The sequence below is a fragment of the Myotis myotis genome, unplaced genomic scaffold, assembly GCF_014108235.1.
Source record: "Myotis myotis isolate mMyoMyo1 unplaced genomic scaffold, mMyoMyo1.p scaffold_m19_p_12, whole genome shotgun sequence".
NCBI classification, from domain to species: Eukaryota; Metazoa; Chordata; class Mammalia; order Chiroptera; family Vespertilionidae; genus Myotis; species Myotis myotis.
The window spans coordinates 30,723,147-30,741,959 of NW_023416316.1; the positions used below are offsets into that span (position 1 = coordinate 30,723,147).

Genomic DNA, 18,813 nt, shown 5'->3' on the forward strand with positions numbered 1-18,813 from the left:
AAGAGAGGACTTGTTGACAATATATATAAACAACTGCTTTCAGAAGGGAAAAAATGGGACAGTTGCTGAACTGGGGAACTGAGAGCAAGAGAGTCCTCCACCCTACCCCACCAAAGGCATAAAAAAACAACAACATGATTTTATGGTGATGAAAATGATCCAACGGAGAGGAATGAGTAGAATGTACCTAAATTCCACGGTCAGTTATATACTCCCTCGCATACCTTCTCAACTTCTTTGCCTATTTCTTGCTTTGTCACCTTTGGTTGGCAAAACCACAAGCTTGGTGAAGTGCAGCACTTCTCTTTCTAAGGTGCCTCTCCTTCTATTACCCCAAACTTGCAATGAACACACACTTTCACAGCAGCAAGAAGGGCCTTGGTTTACTCGGAGGCACTCAGGTCTCAGGCCTCAGAAATAGGAAGCGCCGTCAGGGACACACTGGGCTAATCCTGAGATAATGAGGACGAGAATTGGCCTTTTTCCTGAGGAACTCTAAAGTCTCAGAAGGCAGATTTCTTTGAGGTTGTCAATTTCTTTGGTGAAGATTATTTGCCAGACATGTTGAACATGGGGGTATTGAGGAGGTAAAAAGTTACGTGCGATTATAAAGTTTTAGTTAGCTGTTTAGCAGTATATACCTTTGCTGTTCTTGGTATTTCCCAGTTCTCTAGTTACGAGTTTCCTGAGTTCTTCTGGACAAAGTAGCCTCCTTCCTCATAGTTTTCCTTTCTGTCACTGTGGACTTTACTGTCTACTCTAGTCCTGCAAGGGAGAGGAGAGAAATGCCTGTGGTTAACGTACTACCTTACTGTGAATTGGAAGTTTGAGTCATTTCTTAACTGTTGAAATAGGAATGACGTAAATGCCCAGCATTAATATTTGCAAATCAGAATTTACAGTGAACTCTCCATAAGGTGTGCTGCTTATGCAGTTTTAGAGAGAAACATACCACTCAACGAGAAGTAACTTTTCACGGCAACAACACATTGGATTCTTCCTCCCTTGTATATACAGTTACGTCTTAATTAACTTGGATATTGGGAAAGTTACTTTGATTTTGTAGTCATTACAAAATAGTCAGTTGAGCCCTAGCCAGTTTGACTCAGGGGCTAGAGTGTTTGCCTGCAGATCAAAGGGGGGTCCCAGGTTTGATTCTGGTCAAGGGCACGTACCTTGGTTGCAAGCTCCTCCTCCGCCTAGGGCCCTGGTCAGGGCTCGTGCAGGAGGCAATCAATCGATGTGTTTCTCTCACATTGACATTTCTCTCTCTGTCTTTCCTTCTCTCTGCAACCCTCCCTAAAAATCAATGAAAAAGTATAGTACTCGAGTGAGGATTAACATATACACATACATACATACATACATACATAAATAAAACATAAGTCAGTTGAAAAAAAGAACAGCAATTTTTAAATTTCTTCTAACTTAAAAACAGACCATGTGATTTTCATACATAATCCAAAAATTATCAAAATTTTGTGAATCAAGATTTAATGTTTTAAAATATATAGTATGAACTTTGTAAAGATAAAACCTGTACTGCTTGAAGGAAAATATGCATGAAATGCATTAAATAAGATGTTACAGGTTTTTACTCAGTCTGAAAAATTTGTTTTTAATGTAAAAATATTCTCATGTAGAACTAATCATACATATCTGCAGTATTTGAGTACTTATGTGAATGGTGGACAACAAGTACACTAATCTCAGGATGCTATTGTTGGTTTGAGTATTTTAAGGAAGAGTATTAGAGCAGGAAGGATAATTTTATCTCAAAAGAAATGTGAACACTTGATTGTAAATTGTGTTAGATTAGGTTTTTGCATTCTTATAGCTCCAGGATTTTGGCACTGTTTTACTGGTTGATTTTGGGTAATAGTCACATATTGTACATTGAAGTGACTTGCCAGAAGCACATAGAACTAAAGTATTCTCCTTTGATTTCCAGTGTTATCTTGTGTTTTCCATAGTAACAACCTTCAGCTGTATGGCTGTTATGACATCTAATGTATAGAAATCAGAATTATATTTAATTAACTTTTTTTAAATTTTAGATTATCTGCAATGGTGAAATGAAGTAACTCAAGATGAGCAAGTTAAAAGTGGTATCAGAGAAAAGGTACTGTAATTCTAAATACCAATATGTATAAATTATAGAAATAAAGAGGAAGCAGTTATTTGAAACTCATTACTGTAAAAATATTATTTATGTTTAAGTAATAGTATGTTATACAGTTGACCTTTGAACAGCATGGGTTTGGACTGCACAGGTCCACTTATATACCGATTTTTCTATTTTTTTTTAAATATATTTTATTGATTTTTTACAGAGAGGAAGGGAGAGAGATAGAGAGTTAGAAACATCGATGAGAGAGAAACATCGATCAGCTGCCTCCTGCACATCTCCCACTGGGGATACGCCCGCAACCCAGGTACATGCCCTTGACCGGAATTGAACCTGGGACCTTTCAGTCCGCAGGCCAACGCTCTATCCACTGAGCCAAACCGGTTTCGGCCCGATTTTTCTATTTTTAAAAAAATATTTTACTGATTTCAGAGAAGAAGAGAGAGGGAGAGATAGAAAGAAACATCAATGATGAGAGAGAATCATAGATTGGCTGCCTCCTGCAACCCGGGCATATGCCCTGACCCGGAATTGAACTGTAAACTCCTGGTTCATAGGTCAGTGCTCAACCATCTGAGCCACAGATTTTTTTCAATAAATACCTGTAATGTTTTCAGTCCACATTTGGGTTCTCATGTATGCATTGATCTATGCCATTTTATATAGGGGATTTGAGCATCTGCAGATTCTGGTATCTGCGTGGGTTCCTTCCAAGTTTACCTAGGGACAAGTTAGTTTTTGGGGAGTCAAAATTTACAAATTTTCAACTGCACAAGGGTGGGATATTACCTACCCCCACTCCTGCATTGTTCATGGATCAACTGTATTTATATTGTTTTATTAAGATTTACCTTTTCAGTTAAAGCTGGAGTCAGCAAACTATAATTGGGAGGCCAAATCTGGCCCACCTCTCGTTTTTGTATGGCCTGTGAGCTAAGAATGGTTTCTGCATTCTAAATTGTTGGAAAAAAGAGTAAAAAGAATAATATTTTATGACATATAAATATTACATGAAATTCAGATTTCAGTGTATGTAAATAAGCTTTTATTGAGCATGTTCTTTCATTTATAGATTGTCTGGTCACTTCTTTACTACTATGGCAAAGTTGAGTAGTTGTGACAGAGACTACATGGCCTGCAGTGTCTAAAATATATATTATACTATCTGGCCCTTTATAGAGAAATTTTCATTGACTCCTGAGATAAAGCATCATCTCTCCTGTGGACTTTCTTACTTTTTAGCAAATCTGGATGGGTGGTTGGATATTGATACTTGCTGAGTTTAGACAGGGTTGTAATTGAATGAATTAGATTGGCAGATTTAAAGACCAGGAGTGGTGATTTACATCAAATTAACATGTTTTGTAAGATACAGCAAGCAGAGCCCTGGCTGGGTGGCTCAGTTTGTTGGAAGTGTCGTCCCATATGCCAAAAGTTTGCAGGTTCAATCCATGGTCAGGGCACATAGACAACCCATTGATGTTTTTCTCTCCCATCAATGTTTTCTTCTCTCTCTTTCTCTTTCTCTTTCTCTTCCTCTTCCTCTTCCTCTTCCTCTTCCTCTCTCTCTTCCTCTTCCTCTTCCTCTTCCTCTCTCTCTCTCTCTCTCTCTCAAATCAATAAAAACATATCCTTAGGTGGGGACTAAGAAAAAAAAAAGGTTACAGCAGGTAGATATTTTCTCTACATCCCATTCACCGTCATCACGATCATGCCCTAAATGTTACCATCAGCAAAATTCTCGTTTCTAAGAACTAATTCAGACTTTTTATTCTCCAACAACAATCTTTCATCTGTCTATCTCACTTCTGCAAATATCTGTATTGTAAGATTCTGCCTTACCCAGAACTCTAATTTATTGACTTTTATTGTTTTCTCATTTAATCTCTTTAAAAAAATATATATATATTTTATTGATTATTTTACAGAGAGGAAGGAGAGGGATAGAGAGTTAGAAACATCGATGAGAGAGAAACATCGATCAGCTGCCTCCTGAACACCCCCCACTGGGGATGTGCCCGCAGCCAAGGTACATGCCCTTGACCAGAATCGAACCTGGGACCCTTCAGTCCACAGGCCAGCGCTCTATCCACTGAGCCAAACCAGTCAGGGCTAATCTCCTTCTTTTTTACCCAGTGTAGAATCGATATTCTATTATTATACTCTTGCAAATAACTGGAATGTCTTTATCTCACTTTGTGTGTGTGTGTGTGTGTGTACGTGTGCGTTTTTGGGTAATCCTCACCCAAGGATATTTTTCCATTGATTTTAGAGAGTGGAAAGGAGAGAGGGAGGGAGGGAGGGGAGGAGGGAGGAAGAAAGATGAGAGAGAGAGAGAGAGAGAGAGAGAGAGAGAGAGAGAGAGAGAGAGAGAGAGAGAGAGAGGAGAGAGGAGAGAGGGAGAAATCTATGTGAGAGAGACACATATTGGTTGCCTCCTGCATGCAGCCTGACGGGGGCCAGGGATGGAACCTGCAACTCAGGTGTGTGCCCTTGACCAGGAATCGAACCCACGACCTTTCAATGCACAGAGGATGACATTCCAACCAACTGAGCCACGCTGGCCAGGGCACTTTGTGTGTGTGTGTGTTTAATCACACCCACTGGACAAAGTCCTTTCCCTGTAAATCTTTATTGAGCAGCTGAATGATGTTGGAAGATGAACTAACTTGGCAGAGATCATTAAAAATTATTGATTGGCAACCTGAACAGAGCCCAGCAATCTTATTATTGTGGTTATCTGGAAAGTTCATTTTCCCAAATTTTATAATGACTGTTTTATACTTTCTTTTATATTCCTCAAATCTTTGGAATCCTCAGATATATCAATACATAACCTCAGCAAATGATAATTTCTTATCATATCATAGAGAAAATAAATCTGTTATCCTCATTACTTTTTATTTATTTTATTTTTAAAAAAATATATATTTTATTGACTTTTTACAGAGAGGAAGGGAGAGGGTTTAAGAGATAGAAACATCAATGAGAGAGAAACATTGATCAGCTGCCTCCTGCACGCCCTCTACTGGGGATGTGCCCGCAACTAAGGTACATGCCCTTGACCAGAATCGAACCTGGGACCCTTCAGTCCGCAGGCCGATGCTCTATCCACTGAGCCAAACTGGTTAGGGCCTCATTACTTTTTAAAAAAATTTTATTGAATTTATTGGGATGGCGTTGGTTAATACAATTCTGTAGGTTTCAGGTGTACAATTCTATAATATGTCATCTGTATATTGTATTGTGTGTTCACCATATCCTCATATTTCTTACACCAAATTTATATGCTCCCCTTTTTTTAATTCCACCCTCTTCTTATCATCTTATTATTTACTCCAACAGAGCTTTTCTCTTTTCTTGTCGAAGACTAATACTGTCACCTCTGTTCTAAATTTTATACCTCCTTCCTTCTCAGGGTCTTTTAATTATTATTTATTCTTCTGTCTTGAATCTTTAACTCCTCCATTTCTTACCATTTAAAAATGATCTGGGCTTTCCAGTATTTATAGACTCTGTTCTTCTGTTACTGTCCAATTTATATGATTCTTTTAAAAGCCCAAATTTTGAAATAGTCTATAAATGCAATCTACATTTCATTTCACACTCTCCAACCACTCTTGTTTAGTTTCTGTCTTATCCACTATACCAAGAGTACTTATTAAAACCACCTATAATTTTTCTAAACAACTTTATTGAGGCATAATGATCATACACCAATAATACATAGAGAGTACAGTTTGGTAAGTTTGGCCTATGTATACCTGTGAAACCATTCTCTCAATCAAAATACTGAACATATTTATCATTTGTTTCCTGGCGCCCTTTTGTAATCCTTTCTTCCTGCCCCATCCCTCACTCCAGGCCAGGGGTCGCCAACCTTTCGGACCTCACAGACCACCAGTGGTCTGCAGACCACCAGATGGTGACTGCTGCTTTAGGCGATCACTCATCTACTTTCGATCACTACAGATTTATTTGTGTTTCTAGAACTTTATATAAAAGGAATTATACAGTATGTCTTTTTTTGAGGTCGGAGTGGGAGGTGGGGGGTGTGTGACTGGCTTCTTTTACTCAGCATAGTTATTTTGATATTCATCTCTTGGAGTGTGTATCAACCATACCTTCTTTTATTACTAACAAGTATTCTGTTGGATAGATATGCTGCAATTTGTTTACTCATATATTGGACATTTGGGTTGTTTCCAGTTTTTGGCTATCTATAATAATAAAAGAGTAATATGCTAATTAGGCCAGACGTCCTTCTGGACGACCTTCCAGACGAAGCCAGGGCTGCGAGGGAGACGTGGGTCCCGGGTGCCAGAGGGAAGGAAGGCCTACTCTTGCACAAATTTATTTTTTAATTTTTTAATTTATTATTAGTTAAGGTATTACAAATGTGTCCTCATCCCCCCCATTAACCCCCAACCTCCCCCCCACACACAAACTCATGCTCCCATCCCCCTGTTGTCCATGTCCATTGGTTTGGCTTATATACATGTATACAAGTCCTTCGGTTGATCTCTTCCCCTTACCCCCGCCCTCCCCTACTTTCCTTCTGGGGATTGATAGCCTGATCGCTGTTTCTCAGTCTTTGGGTCTGTCCCTTTTCATCAGTCTATGTTGTTCTCTATAATCCACAAATGAGTGAGATCATGTGGTATTTATCTTTCTCTGACCGGCTTATTTCACTTAGCATAATGCTCTCCAGTTCCATCCATGCTGTTGCAAAAGGCAAGAGTTCCTTTCTTTTTTACCGCAGCATAGTATTCCATTGTGTATATGTACCACAGTTTTCTAATCCACTCATCTGCTGATGGGCACTTAGGCTGTTTCCAAATCTTAGCTATGGTGAATTGTGCTGCTATGAACATAGGGGTGCATATATCCTTTCTGATTGGCGTTTCTGGTTTCTTGGGATATATTCCTAGTAGTGGGATCACTGGGTCAAATGGGAGTTCCATTTTTAGTCTTCTGAGGTAGCTCCATACTGTTCTCCACAGTGGCTGCACCATTCTGCATTCCCACCAGCAGTGCAGAAGGGTTCCTTTTTCTCCACATCCTCTCCAACACTTGTTGTTTGTTGATTTGTGTTTTTTTTTTCTTTTTTTTTTATTGCTTAAAGTATTACAAAGGGTATTACATATGTGTCCATTTTATCCCCCCGCCCTAGACAGTCCCCTAGCCTCCCCTATCCCCCAATGTCTTATGTCCACTGGTTATGCTTATATGCATGCATACAAGTCCTTTAGTTGATCTCTTACCCCCCTACCTCCTGCCCCCCAACCCTCCCCGGCCTTCCTGCTGCAGTTTGACAATCTGTTTGAGGCAGCTCTGCCTCTGTATCTATTATTGTTCAAAAGTTTATAATGGTCTCTATTATCCATGAATGAGTGAGATCATGTGGTATTTTTCCTTCATTGACTGGCTTATTTCACTTAGCATAATGCTCTCCAGTTCCATCCATGACGTTGCAAATGGTAAGAGTTCCTTCCTTTTTAGAGCAGCATAGTATTCCATCGTGTAGATGTACCACAGTTTTCTAATCCATTCATCTACTGATGGGCACTTAGGCTGTTTCCAGATCTTAGCTATGGTGAATTGTGTTGCTATGAACATAGGGGTGCATATATCCTTTCTGATTGGCGTTTCTGGTTTCTTGGGATATATTCCTAGTAGTGGGATCACTGGGTCAAATGGGAGTTCCATTTTTAGTCTTCTGAGGTAGCTCCATACTGTTCTCCACAGTGGCTGCACCATTCTGCATTCCCACCAGCAGTGCAGAAGGGTTCCTTTTTCTCCACATCCTCTCCAACACTTGTTGTTTGTTGATTTGTTGATGATAGCCATTCTGACAGGTGTGAGATGATAACGCATTGTCGTTTTGATTTGCATCTCTCGTATAATTAGTGACTTTGAGCAGGTTTTCATATGTCTTTCAGCCTTCTGTATGTCCTCTTTCGAAAAGTGTCTATCTAGGTCCGTTGCCCATTTTTTTATTGGATTGTTTATCTTCCTTTTGTTAAGTTTCATGAGATCCCTGTAAATGTTGGAAATTAAACCCTTATCGGTGGTATCATTGGCAAATATGTTCTCCCATGTAGTGGGTCTTCTTGTTGTTTTGTTGATGGTTTCCTTTGCTGTGCAAAAGCTTTTTATTTTGATGTAGTCCCATTTGTTTATTTTCTCTTTAGTTTCCATTGACCTAGGAGCATTATCAGAGAAGAAATTTCTTCGGCATATGTTTGCAATTTCGGTGCCTGTGGATTCCTCTAGTATTTTTATGGTTTCCCGTCTTACGTTTAAGTCTTTTATCCATTTTGAGTTTATTTTTGTGTATGGTGTGAGTTGGTGATCTAGTTTCATCCTTTTGCATGTATCTGTCCAATTTTCCCAACACCATTTATTGAAAAGACTGTCTTGACTCCATTGTATGCTCTTGCCTCCTTTGTCGAATATTAATTGGGCATAGTGGTTTGGGTCGATTTCTGGGGTCTCTATTCTATTCCATTGATCTATATGTCTGTTCTTGTGCCAGTACCAAGCTGTTTTAAGAACAGTGGCTTTGTAATACAGTTTGATATCTGGTATTGAGATCCCACCTACTTTGTTCTTTCTCAGGATTGCTGCAGCTATTCGGGGTCTTTTTTTATTCCAGATGAATTTTTGGAACGTTCGTTCTAGATTTGTGAAAAATGCCGTTGGTAATTTAATGGGGATTGCATTGAATCTATAAATTGCTTTGGGTAGTATGGACATTTTGATGATGTTGATTCTACCAATCCATGAACACGGTATATTCTTCCATCTGTTTATGTCTTCCTCTATCTCTTTTTTCAGTGTCCTGTAGTTTTCAGCATGTAAGTCTTTTACTTCCTTAGTTAAGTTTATTCCTAGGTATTTTAATTTTTTTGGTGCAATGGTAAATGGGATTGCTTCTGTAGTTTCACTTTCTGTAAGTTCACTATTGGTGTAAAGAAATGCCATGGGTTTCTTCGCATTAATTTTGTATCCTGCTACATTGCCGAATTCATTTATTAAGTCTAATAATTTTTTGTTGGAGTCTTTAGGGTTCTGTATGTACAGTATCATGTCATCTGCAAATAAGGACAGTTTTACTTCTTCTTTTCCAATCTGGATGCCTTTTATTTCTTCTTCGTGTCTGATCGCAACGGCTAGTACTTCCAGTACTATGTTGAACAGGAGTGGTGAGAGGGGGCATCCCTGTCTTGTTCCTGTTTTTAGGGGTAATGGTTTTAGTTTTTGCCCATTGATTATGATGTTGGCTGTGGGTTTGTCATATATGGCTTTTATTATGTTGAGGTATGATCCCTCAATTCCTATCTTGCTGAGAGTTTTTATCAAGAAAGGGTGTTGGATTTTGTCAAATGATTTTCCCGCATCAATTGATATGACTATGTGGTTTTTTTCTCTCAATTTGTTTATGTGATGTATCACGTTTATTGATTTGCGGATATTGTACCATCCTTGCATCCCTGGGATAAATCCTACTTGGTCATGGTGTATGATCTTTTTGATGTACTGCTGGATCCGATTTGCTAGGATTTTGTTGAGGATTTTGGCATCTATGTTCATGAGGAATATTGGCCTATAATTCTCTTTCATTGTATTGTCTTTATCTGGTTTTGGGATTAGGGTGATGTGGGCTTCATAGAATGAGCTGGGAAGTGTTCCTTCCTCTTGGATCTTTTGACATAGTCTGAGGAGGATAGGTTTTAGGTCTTCCTTGAATGTTTGGTAAAACTCCCCTGTGAAGCCGAAACCGGTTTGGCTCAGTGGATAGAGCGTCAGCCTGCGGACTGAAAGGTCCTGGGTTCGATTCCGGTCAAGGGCATGTACCTGGGTTGCGGGCAAATCCCCGGTGGGGGATGTGCAGGAGGCGGCTGGTCGATGTTTCTCTCTCATCGATGTTTCTGACTTTCTATCTCTCTCCCTTCCTCTCTGTAAAAAATCAATAAAATATATTTAAAAAAAACAAAAAAACTCCCCTGTGAAGCCATCTGGCCCCAGGCTTTTGTTTGCTGGAAGCTTTTTGATTACTGCTTCGATTTCCTTCATAGTTATTGGCCTATTGAGATTTTTATATTCTTCCTGGTTAAGTTTTGGAAGGTTGTATTTATCTAGGAATATGTCCATTTCCTCCAGGTTGTCTAGTGTGTTGGAGTAGAGTTGTTCATAGTATTTTCTAACAATCCTTTGTATTTCTATGGGGTCTGTTGTTATTTCTCCTCTTTCATTTCTGATTTTGTTTATTTGGGTCCTCTCTCTTTGTTTCTTGGTGAGCCTGGTTAGAGGTGTATCAATCTTGTTTATCCTTTCAAAGAACCAGCTCTTGGTTTTGTTGATCTTTTGTATTGTTTTTTTGGTCTCTATGTCGTTTATCTCCGCTCTGATCTTTGTTATTTCCTTCCTTCTGCTTACAGTGAGCCTTTTTTGTTGCTCTCTTTCTAACTCTTCGAGTTGTAGAGTTAGGTCATTTATTCTCATTGTTTCTTGTTTCTTGCAGTAGGCTTGTAGAGCTATGAACTTCCCTCTCAAGACTGCTTTTGCTGTGTCCCATAGGTTTTGGATTGTTGTGTTTTCATTGTCATTTGTTGCCATGATGCTTTTTATTTCTTCTTTGATCTCACTGGTAACCCAGTCGTTGTTTAATAGCATGCTATTTAGTCTCCATGTGTTTGATTTTTTTGGATTGTTTTTGTTGTAGTTGATTTCCAGTTTTATGCCTTTGTGGTCTGAGAAGATGCTTGATATGATTTCAATTTTCTTGAATTTGAAGAGACTTTGTCTGTGACCCAATATATGGTCTATCTTTGAAGATGACAAATGTGCACCTGAGGAGAATGTATATTCTGTGGCTTTGGGGTGAAATGTTCTGAAGATGTCAATTAATTCCATCTGATCTAGTGAGTCATTTAGGATTGATGTTTCTTTGCTGAGTTTCTGTTTAGAGGATTTGTCCAGTGGAGATAATGGGGTGTTAAGGTCCCCTACTATGATTGTATTGCTGTCAATCTCTCCCTTGATTTCCTCCAGAAGATTTCTTACGTATTTGGGTGCTCCTATATTGGGTGCATATATATTTACCAGAGTTATTTCTTCTTGTTGGACTGCTCCCTTTAGTATTATGAAGTGGCCTTCTTGATCTCTTTTTATGTCCTTCACTTTGAGATCTAATTTGTCAGATATAAGTATTGCTACCCCGGCTTTTCTTTCACTTCCATTGGCCTGAAAAACCTTTTTCCATCCCTTCACCATCAGTCTGTGTGCGTCTTTTTTTCTGAGGTGGGTTTCCTGTAGACAGCAGATATATGGGTCATGTTTTCTTATCCACTCATTTACCCTATGCCTTTTGACTGGGGAATTTAATCCATTTACATTTAAAGTTATTATTGATAGAAACTTGTTAGTCGCCATTTTTGTTCTTTACCGCTGCATTCCTTCTTTGTTTCCTGTTTTTTCTATTTACAGAAGACCCTTTAGCATTTCTTGCATTGCTGGTTTGGTTGTAATAAACTCCCGTAGACCATTTTTGTCTGTGAAGTTCCTGATTTGACCTGCAATTTTGATTGATAGCCTCGCTGGGTATAGTATTCTTGGATTCAGACCCTTCCTTTGCATGACTTTGTATATTTCATTCCATTCCCTTCTTGCCTGATGTGTTTCTGTTGAGAAATCGGTCGCTAGTCTGATGGGGGATCCTTTGTAGGTAACTTTCTGTCTCTCTCTGGCTGCTTTTAAGATTCTTGCTTTGTCGTTGGTGTTTGCCAACTTAATTATTATGTGCCTTGGCGTCGGTCTTTTCGGGTTCATTTTGTTTGGGACTCTGTGAGCTTCTTGGATTTGTATGAGTTTTTTCCTCCCTATATCAGGGAAATTTTCTGTTACTATTTTTTCAAACAGGTTTTCTATTCCTTGCTCAGTTTCCTCTCCTTCTGGCACCCCTATTATTCTTCGGATGTTGTTTCGTTTAGCATTGTCCCAGAGTTCTCTTAGGCTCTCCTCCTGCTTTTTAATTTTTTTTTTCTAGAAGCTGTTCTGTTTGGGTATTTTTTCTACCTTGTCTTCTAGCTCGCTGATGCGGTCCTCTGCTTCTTCTAGTCTTCTGTTGATGCTTTCTATTGAGTTCTTTATGGCAGTGATGTCATTTTTCATTTCTTCTTGGTTTCTCTTCATTTCCTCTTGGTTCTTCTTCATTTCCTATTGGTTCCTACACATATTGTTGAATTGGTCTTCCATTCTTTTCATCCACCTTATGGCCATTACTCTGAATTTTTTCTCTGACAGGTTGCTTGCCTCCATTGCCTCCATTTCGTTTACTTCCTTTTCTGATGATGCCTGTTTTTCTTTTATATTTGGGTTGGTTCTTTGTTTCACCATGATTTCTCTTCTCAAGGTATTTGGTTATGTAGTTCTCTCTCTGCTGTGCTGATTCAAAGGTACAAAATACAACACAACAAGGCACAACGTACAAGGCACCGAACTAAATGCATTCACGATATTAATAACCCCAAATAAAGGTGACCCCCCGAGCGAAGAGAATTAGGGGATAAAGAAGAAAAAAGAGAAAAAGATTAAAGAGAAAAATAAAAAACAAAAAGGAGTGCCAAAATGAGACTGGGAAAAGGGAGAGAAGAAAAAAACAAAAAGACAAAAAAAAAAAAAAAGTAAGAGAATGAAATAGAGGTGAGGAAGAGGCTATTTGTATGGGGAGAAAACTCCAAGAGAACCGCAACCAATCTCGATGAACTCCAGCAGCAGATCCCTGGAGACTAATGCAAACTACAAACAACCACCAATATCAAGCGAGGCAAGGGAAAACAGAAGCACAAAAATAACCAGATAAAGAAAAAGTAAGCAAAACAGAAAAATGAAAATGAAAAACAAAACAATTTCCCACACAAGCATAAAAAACCCCAATATACTAAAAATCAAGCAAACACTAGCAAAATGACAGAGAGAGAGAGAAAAAAAAATTAGATAGTGAAGAAAGATAAGAGAGACGTGTATATGGATTTAGAGCGAGGGATTGGAAATTAGATATATAAATAGGGTGAAATTTAGACAGTGGGTAGAAAGAAGGAATAGGGAAAATCCAAAGCAGGTATAGGGTAAGAGAAACAGGACAACAAAAGGGGAAAAGTGAGGAAGAGAGTTTTGGCTTAAGGGTAAATGTGAGATAGAGATAAATGATGCTAAAGGAATGATGAAAATAGAGTGTAGAACACTAATCCCAAAATAAAATAAAGAAAAAAAAATAAATAAAATGACACTTGAAAAAATGGTAAAAGGATAGCAGTAATACTGGTTAAAAAAATGTAGTAATTAAAAAGGTAAAATCAAGTGATGAAAAAAATAAAAAATAAAAAAATAATAAAATAGGTTCTTAATGAAATGGTGAAAAAAGAATTTAAAAAAAATATATAAAAATATTCGGAAATGAAGGTGCTTCAGATCTTCCACTCTTCTTTTTGTCACGCCTTAGTCCTGCCAGGCATTCAGGGGAGTGTTGAACTTCCCTGCGATACACTGTCCCTCGTGCAGTAAACCACATACCTGATTTTAAGGCAGCTTGTATTTGTTTACCAGACTGCCTTTATTTGTGATCGCAGAAGAGACAGTTCGTGGCTCTGCCTCTGGGTGGCAGTGTGTCTGGATTGACCTCCGAGGCTATAAGTCCTCACTATCAGTAGGGTGTTTTTTTTTGTTTTTTTTCCTCTATGGTATTTGGAACTGATTTGGGAAAGACCACTGCCCAGAGCTGGTTCCTTGCCACTGCCCGCTGTTTCCCAGGCTCCCCAAAAAGAACTTTCCCCTACAGGCTCTGCGAATGACCCCAACTGGGGAATCCCATGCACTGGGTTTAATAATCAAATGCACGGATCTAAGGGGAACTGTAACAAGAGCCTGATAGTTGTGCGAATTCGCAAGCCTCCACCTTCCAGGTCTGCGCACAGTCTCCGCGCGCAGTCTCCGCGCGCCCACTCGCCCCTGGCACCAAGCAGCCAGCAGATTGGCAAAGTCCAAGGCTGCTCCTTTACATCCAGTCCAGCTATGGGCTCATTTTTCGCGTTCCCTTCTGCCAGCAGCCCTGTGGGGCCCCTTCCCCACTCGCGGGTCACGCTGGTCGCAACGGCTGCGGACTCTGTGGGGTGCAGATTCCGCCCTGCGCGCGCGAGCTCGGTCCTCCCTCCAACCCGAACTGCAAGCTGCACCTTTAGGGGATGTCCAACCTTTCCATGAGAAGAAGCAGTGCTCGTCTGAGTTCATGCAGTCACGCTGCTTGAGATCCCTTGTTTCCAGGTTAGTAACTGGTCTCTGGATGCCGGCAACAACCACCCAAGATGGCGCAGTCTCTGCTACTTAGCTGGCGCACCACGAGAGGCTTCAGCTGCAGTCTCCAACCGTCCTTTTTTTCCTGGGTTTTCTCGGTCTTTCCTAGCTGCAGACAGTCTCTCAGCTGAAAATCCTCTGCCTATTCGGGCTGCATGTTACCCGTTTCAGCTGCTCACCCTTATCTGCTCCAGGACAAGGCACCGGACACGTCCGTTTATACCTCTGCCATTTTCCCTCCTGCCCAAATTTTGTGCGTCGGGCCTCTAGTTACAAATAAGACTGTTAGAAACATTTGTGTACTAGTATTTGTATGGCCTTAGCTTTTTTTTTTTTTGGCCAAATACTAAGGATTGGAATCAATAATATAGTAGGCCTATGTTTCTTTTTAGGAAACTGCCAACAACCTGTTCTCCAAAGACATTATATTTTATACTTCTTCCAGCAGTATATGAAAATTCTAGTTTTCTACATTCTCATCAATACTTGGTATGGTCATTCATTTAAAATATTTAAATTCTTATTGTCATTCTTTTAAAATTGTAGTCATCCCAATAAAGGGTGTGTTGGTATCTCATTCTGATTTTAATTTGCATTTCTCTAATTACTAATGATGTTGAGTATCTTTTCATGCACTTACATGCTTTCAGCATATCTTATTTGGTGAAGTATTTTTCCAAATTTTCCTCCCATTTTAAAAATTGGAATGTTTATTGTTTTTATTACTGAGTTTTAGAATTTATTTTTTAATTAAAATATGTTTTTATTGATTTTTAGAGAGAGAGGAAGGGAGAGGGATAGAGAGATAGAAACATTGATGAGAGAGAAATATCATCGATCAGCTGCCTCCTGCACTCCCCCTTCTGGAGCCTGCAACCCAGGCACGAGACCTGACTAGAATTGAACCTTGATGTTCCCTGGTCAATGCTCAACCACTGAGCCACACCAGCTGGGTGAAATTTTCTATTTATTATACATACAATTCCTTTAATAGATTTGCAGACATTTTCTTCCAGTCTTTTCATATTGTAAAGAGTGTCTTTTAAAAGATCAGAAGTTTTTAAATTTAGGTGATGTCCATTTTGTTTATTCTTTTATAGATAACTAGAGGCCCAGTGCACCAAATTCGTGCACTGGTAGGGTCCCTAGTGGCTGCCAGCTGCCGGCTGGGGCCTCCCTCCCTCCCCCCCGGCTGGCCCTGCCCCCTGGTCAAACTCCTGGATAACTCTCGATTGAGGGAACAATTTGCATACTATGCTTTTATTATATAGGATGCTTTTAGAGCTGTAGATAAGAAATATATGCATAACCCATGTTAGATTATCTATGTTTTCTTTTAGAAGTTTTATAATTTTAACATTTAAGCCTGTGCTCCATTCTGAGTTAAACTTTATTTATGTTGTGAGGTATGGGTAGAAGTTCTTTTTGGCATATGGACCAGCACCATTTTTAGAATCACTTTGCTTTCTCCATTGAATTGTCTTGGTACCTTTGTCAAAAATTAGTTGTCCATTTATGTGTGGGTCTGGTTTGGACTCTGTTTTTTCCCCTTGATCTAGATGTTTATCATAGTGAGGATACCTCATTGCCTTGATAACTATAACTTTATAATGAATCTCGAAATTAGTGTTGGTCTGCCAACTTAGTTCTTTTTTCCCCCAAAGTTTGTCCTATTTTAGGTTCCTTTGCATTTCCATAGGAATTTTGCATCAGTTGGACATTTCTACACAGTAGCTTGCTGGGATTTTGATTTTTCTCACTAGAAAATCTGTTCTCTATATATAAAAGCCTAAGCAACCGTCTGGCTGGTAGCTATGATGCGCAATGACCACCAGGGGACAGATGCTCAACACAGGAGCTGCCAAGCTGCGATGACTTGGCAGCTATGGTTCTTGGGTGACGCACTTGAAACCAGAGAGGAGGGAGCCCGATTCCAGGGTGTGTCACTTGAGAACTGCCCTTTTGCAATCCAGTACCCTTTGGGGATGTCAGAGAGCCAGTTTCGGCTGATCCCTGCAGGCCAGGCTGAGGGACCTCTAGTTAGAATTATAAATGGTAACTCTGAAGGTTGGTCTTAGCCTCATTTTGATTTATCTAAAAAAGGAGAGGAAGACAGTGAAGATACATCTCTTTATTTAAAAATTCTCTGCTTTGTTCATTGAAAAGCTGTATAATTGTGTGTGTGTGTGTGTGTGTGTGTGTGTGTGTTTTAGTAAAGTCTAAACATTATTCAAATGGTATAGCTGCCCTCTGGTGTTCACCCTATGATTCTCCCAACATTAGTGTCAACAGCCTTAAATTTTGGAGCTGAGTCAGTAGTGGCTTAGAATATTTTGTTCAGTTTTCATTCTGTAGATGAAAAAAGCACAGAGAGGGGGATGCCCATGTTCTGAATTTTTCTTTTTTTTTCTTTCCTTCCTTCAAAAAATAAATTCATCTACCATCCATCATTTGAAATAGCACGATTCTCAGAAAAGAATCACTTAGATGAAAGTTTTATTTTATTATTATTATTTTTTAAAAATCCTCACTCGAGGATATTTTTCCATTGATTTTTAGAGAGAGGGAAAGACAGAGAGAAACATTGATGTGAGAGAAACACATAGATTGGTTGCCTCCTGCACAAGCCCAGACCAGGTCCTGGACGGGGGAGGAACCTGCAACCGAGGTACGTGCCCTTGACTGAAATTGAACTTGGGACCTTTCAGTCTGCAGGCCGACGCTTTATTCACTGAGCCAAACTGGCTAGGGCAAAAGTTTTATTTTTTATAGTGGTACAATTTAATTTAAAATTTTAAGAGTTACGGACAAAACAAACTCTTAATTTGGAATGGAGTAGACTGTGTGTTATGCTTAGTGTGTTTTTGTATGTTTTTGAATTTTTAAAATAAATGTCTTATTAGCTACTAAAAATATTAACACATGAAAATAATTGAATAAAATTAGGAAAACACACTCAATCAGTAAGTTTCTAATTTTGGTCTCCATAATGCAAATTTCTTTTAAAGATGTATTTTCCCTAGTATGCAAAACTGTGGTATCTTAGTGTAATTTCTCACCACAAAGAACTAGAGCTCTCAAAAAGAACAGGTTTGGCTCAGTGAATCTCTTTGTACTCTTAAATGAATGAAGACTCCAAAAAGTTTTTGTTGAGGTGGATTTTTTAATCTATTGATATTACCATATTATAAATTAAAACTGAGGAATTAAAAATTATCCATTTAAAGATAATAAACTCAATGCATAATGACACAATAACATTTTATGTTAAAATAACTGTTTTCAAAATGTAGTAAGAAGAGTGCTATTGATTTATTACATTTTTAAAAAATATATATTTTATTGATTTTTTTATAGAGAGGAAGGGAGAGGGATATAGAGTTAGAAACATCGATGAGAGAGAAGCATCGATCAGCTCCTTACACCCCCTACTGGGGATGTGCCCGAAACCAAGGTACATGCCCTTGACCGGAATCGAACCCAGGACCCTTGAGTCCACAGGCCGATGCTCTATCCAGTGAGTCAAACCAGTCAGGGCGATTTATTACATTTTTGAAAACTTAATGTTTGACTTAATGGAAGACAGGTGGATTTTGTTTTCTTCTTCTGAGTTCAGTCTCTGGTGGTTTGTACAAATTTACTTACTGTTAAAGAAAAAGAGAGAGAATATGAATTTGGGAAATTTGAACTTGTAAATTAGATGTTGATGTTAAAGGATTATTGTTATTGTTTTTGGTATAGTAGTGCTATTATAGTTATATATATTCTAAAGAGTTCTTATTTTAGAAAACATAACTAATGCCATAGGAAATGATCTGAGATTTGCTTCAAAATTAGCCAATGGGTGTGTGTGCCTGCAAGTAAGCATGTGTGAAATAAGATGGTCCATGAATTGATAATTGTTGAAGCTGGGTGATAGGTATATGATGGTTCATTGTCCTATTTTGTCTTCTTTTGCTCATGTTTGGAATTTTTCATGATGTTAATGTTTTTGCTCATTCAGATTTATGGTAAGTTTTAAGGAATCACTTATCTCTTCTGCAATATTGGAAGGAAAAAGAAAACATATAAAAACTTAAACATGTAACTTATTTTTCTCACTACAGAATTTTATTTAAAAAATGAAATATTTCTGAAAACCAGAAAGTATAGAGCATATATAATGACCACCTTGTACCAATCACCCAAGAGATAAAACTTACAGATGTGTTGTGTGCAGTTGTTTAATAAAGGCATGTCAGAGGGCATTACTCTTCTGCTCGAAACCTCCCACTTCACTTAGTGTAAAAACAGTGATCTTGCTGTGCCCTAATATAAAGTAACATTTTTTT

At 38.7% G+C, this 18,813-nt stretch overlaps 1 protein-coding gene across 13 annotated transcripts in view; it reads left to right on the forward strand.

The window, feature by feature from the left end:
- The window catches only part of AGTPBP1 (ATP/GTP binding protein 1), a 115,408-nt gene that overhangs the window by 17,325 nt on the left and 79,270 nt on the right, over positions 1-18,813 (forward strand). For 7 of the 13 annotated variants that reach the window (XM_036330666.1, XM_036330659.1, XM_036330665.1 and 4 more), the window contains exons 1-2: positions 2,058-2,122; positions 14,875-14,971. In XM_036330666.1, the coding sequence (XP_036186559.1) occupies positions 14,934-14,971 (38 nt within the window). In that variant the 5' untranslated portion in view covers positions 2,058-2,122; positions 14,875-14,933. Of the gene's footprint in view, positions 1-2,057; positions 2,123-14,874; positions 14,972-18,813 lie in introns of those variants that run through there. The other 6 variants (XM_036330661.1, XM_036330660.1, XM_036330662.1 and 3 more) reach the window with 2 other exon arrangements.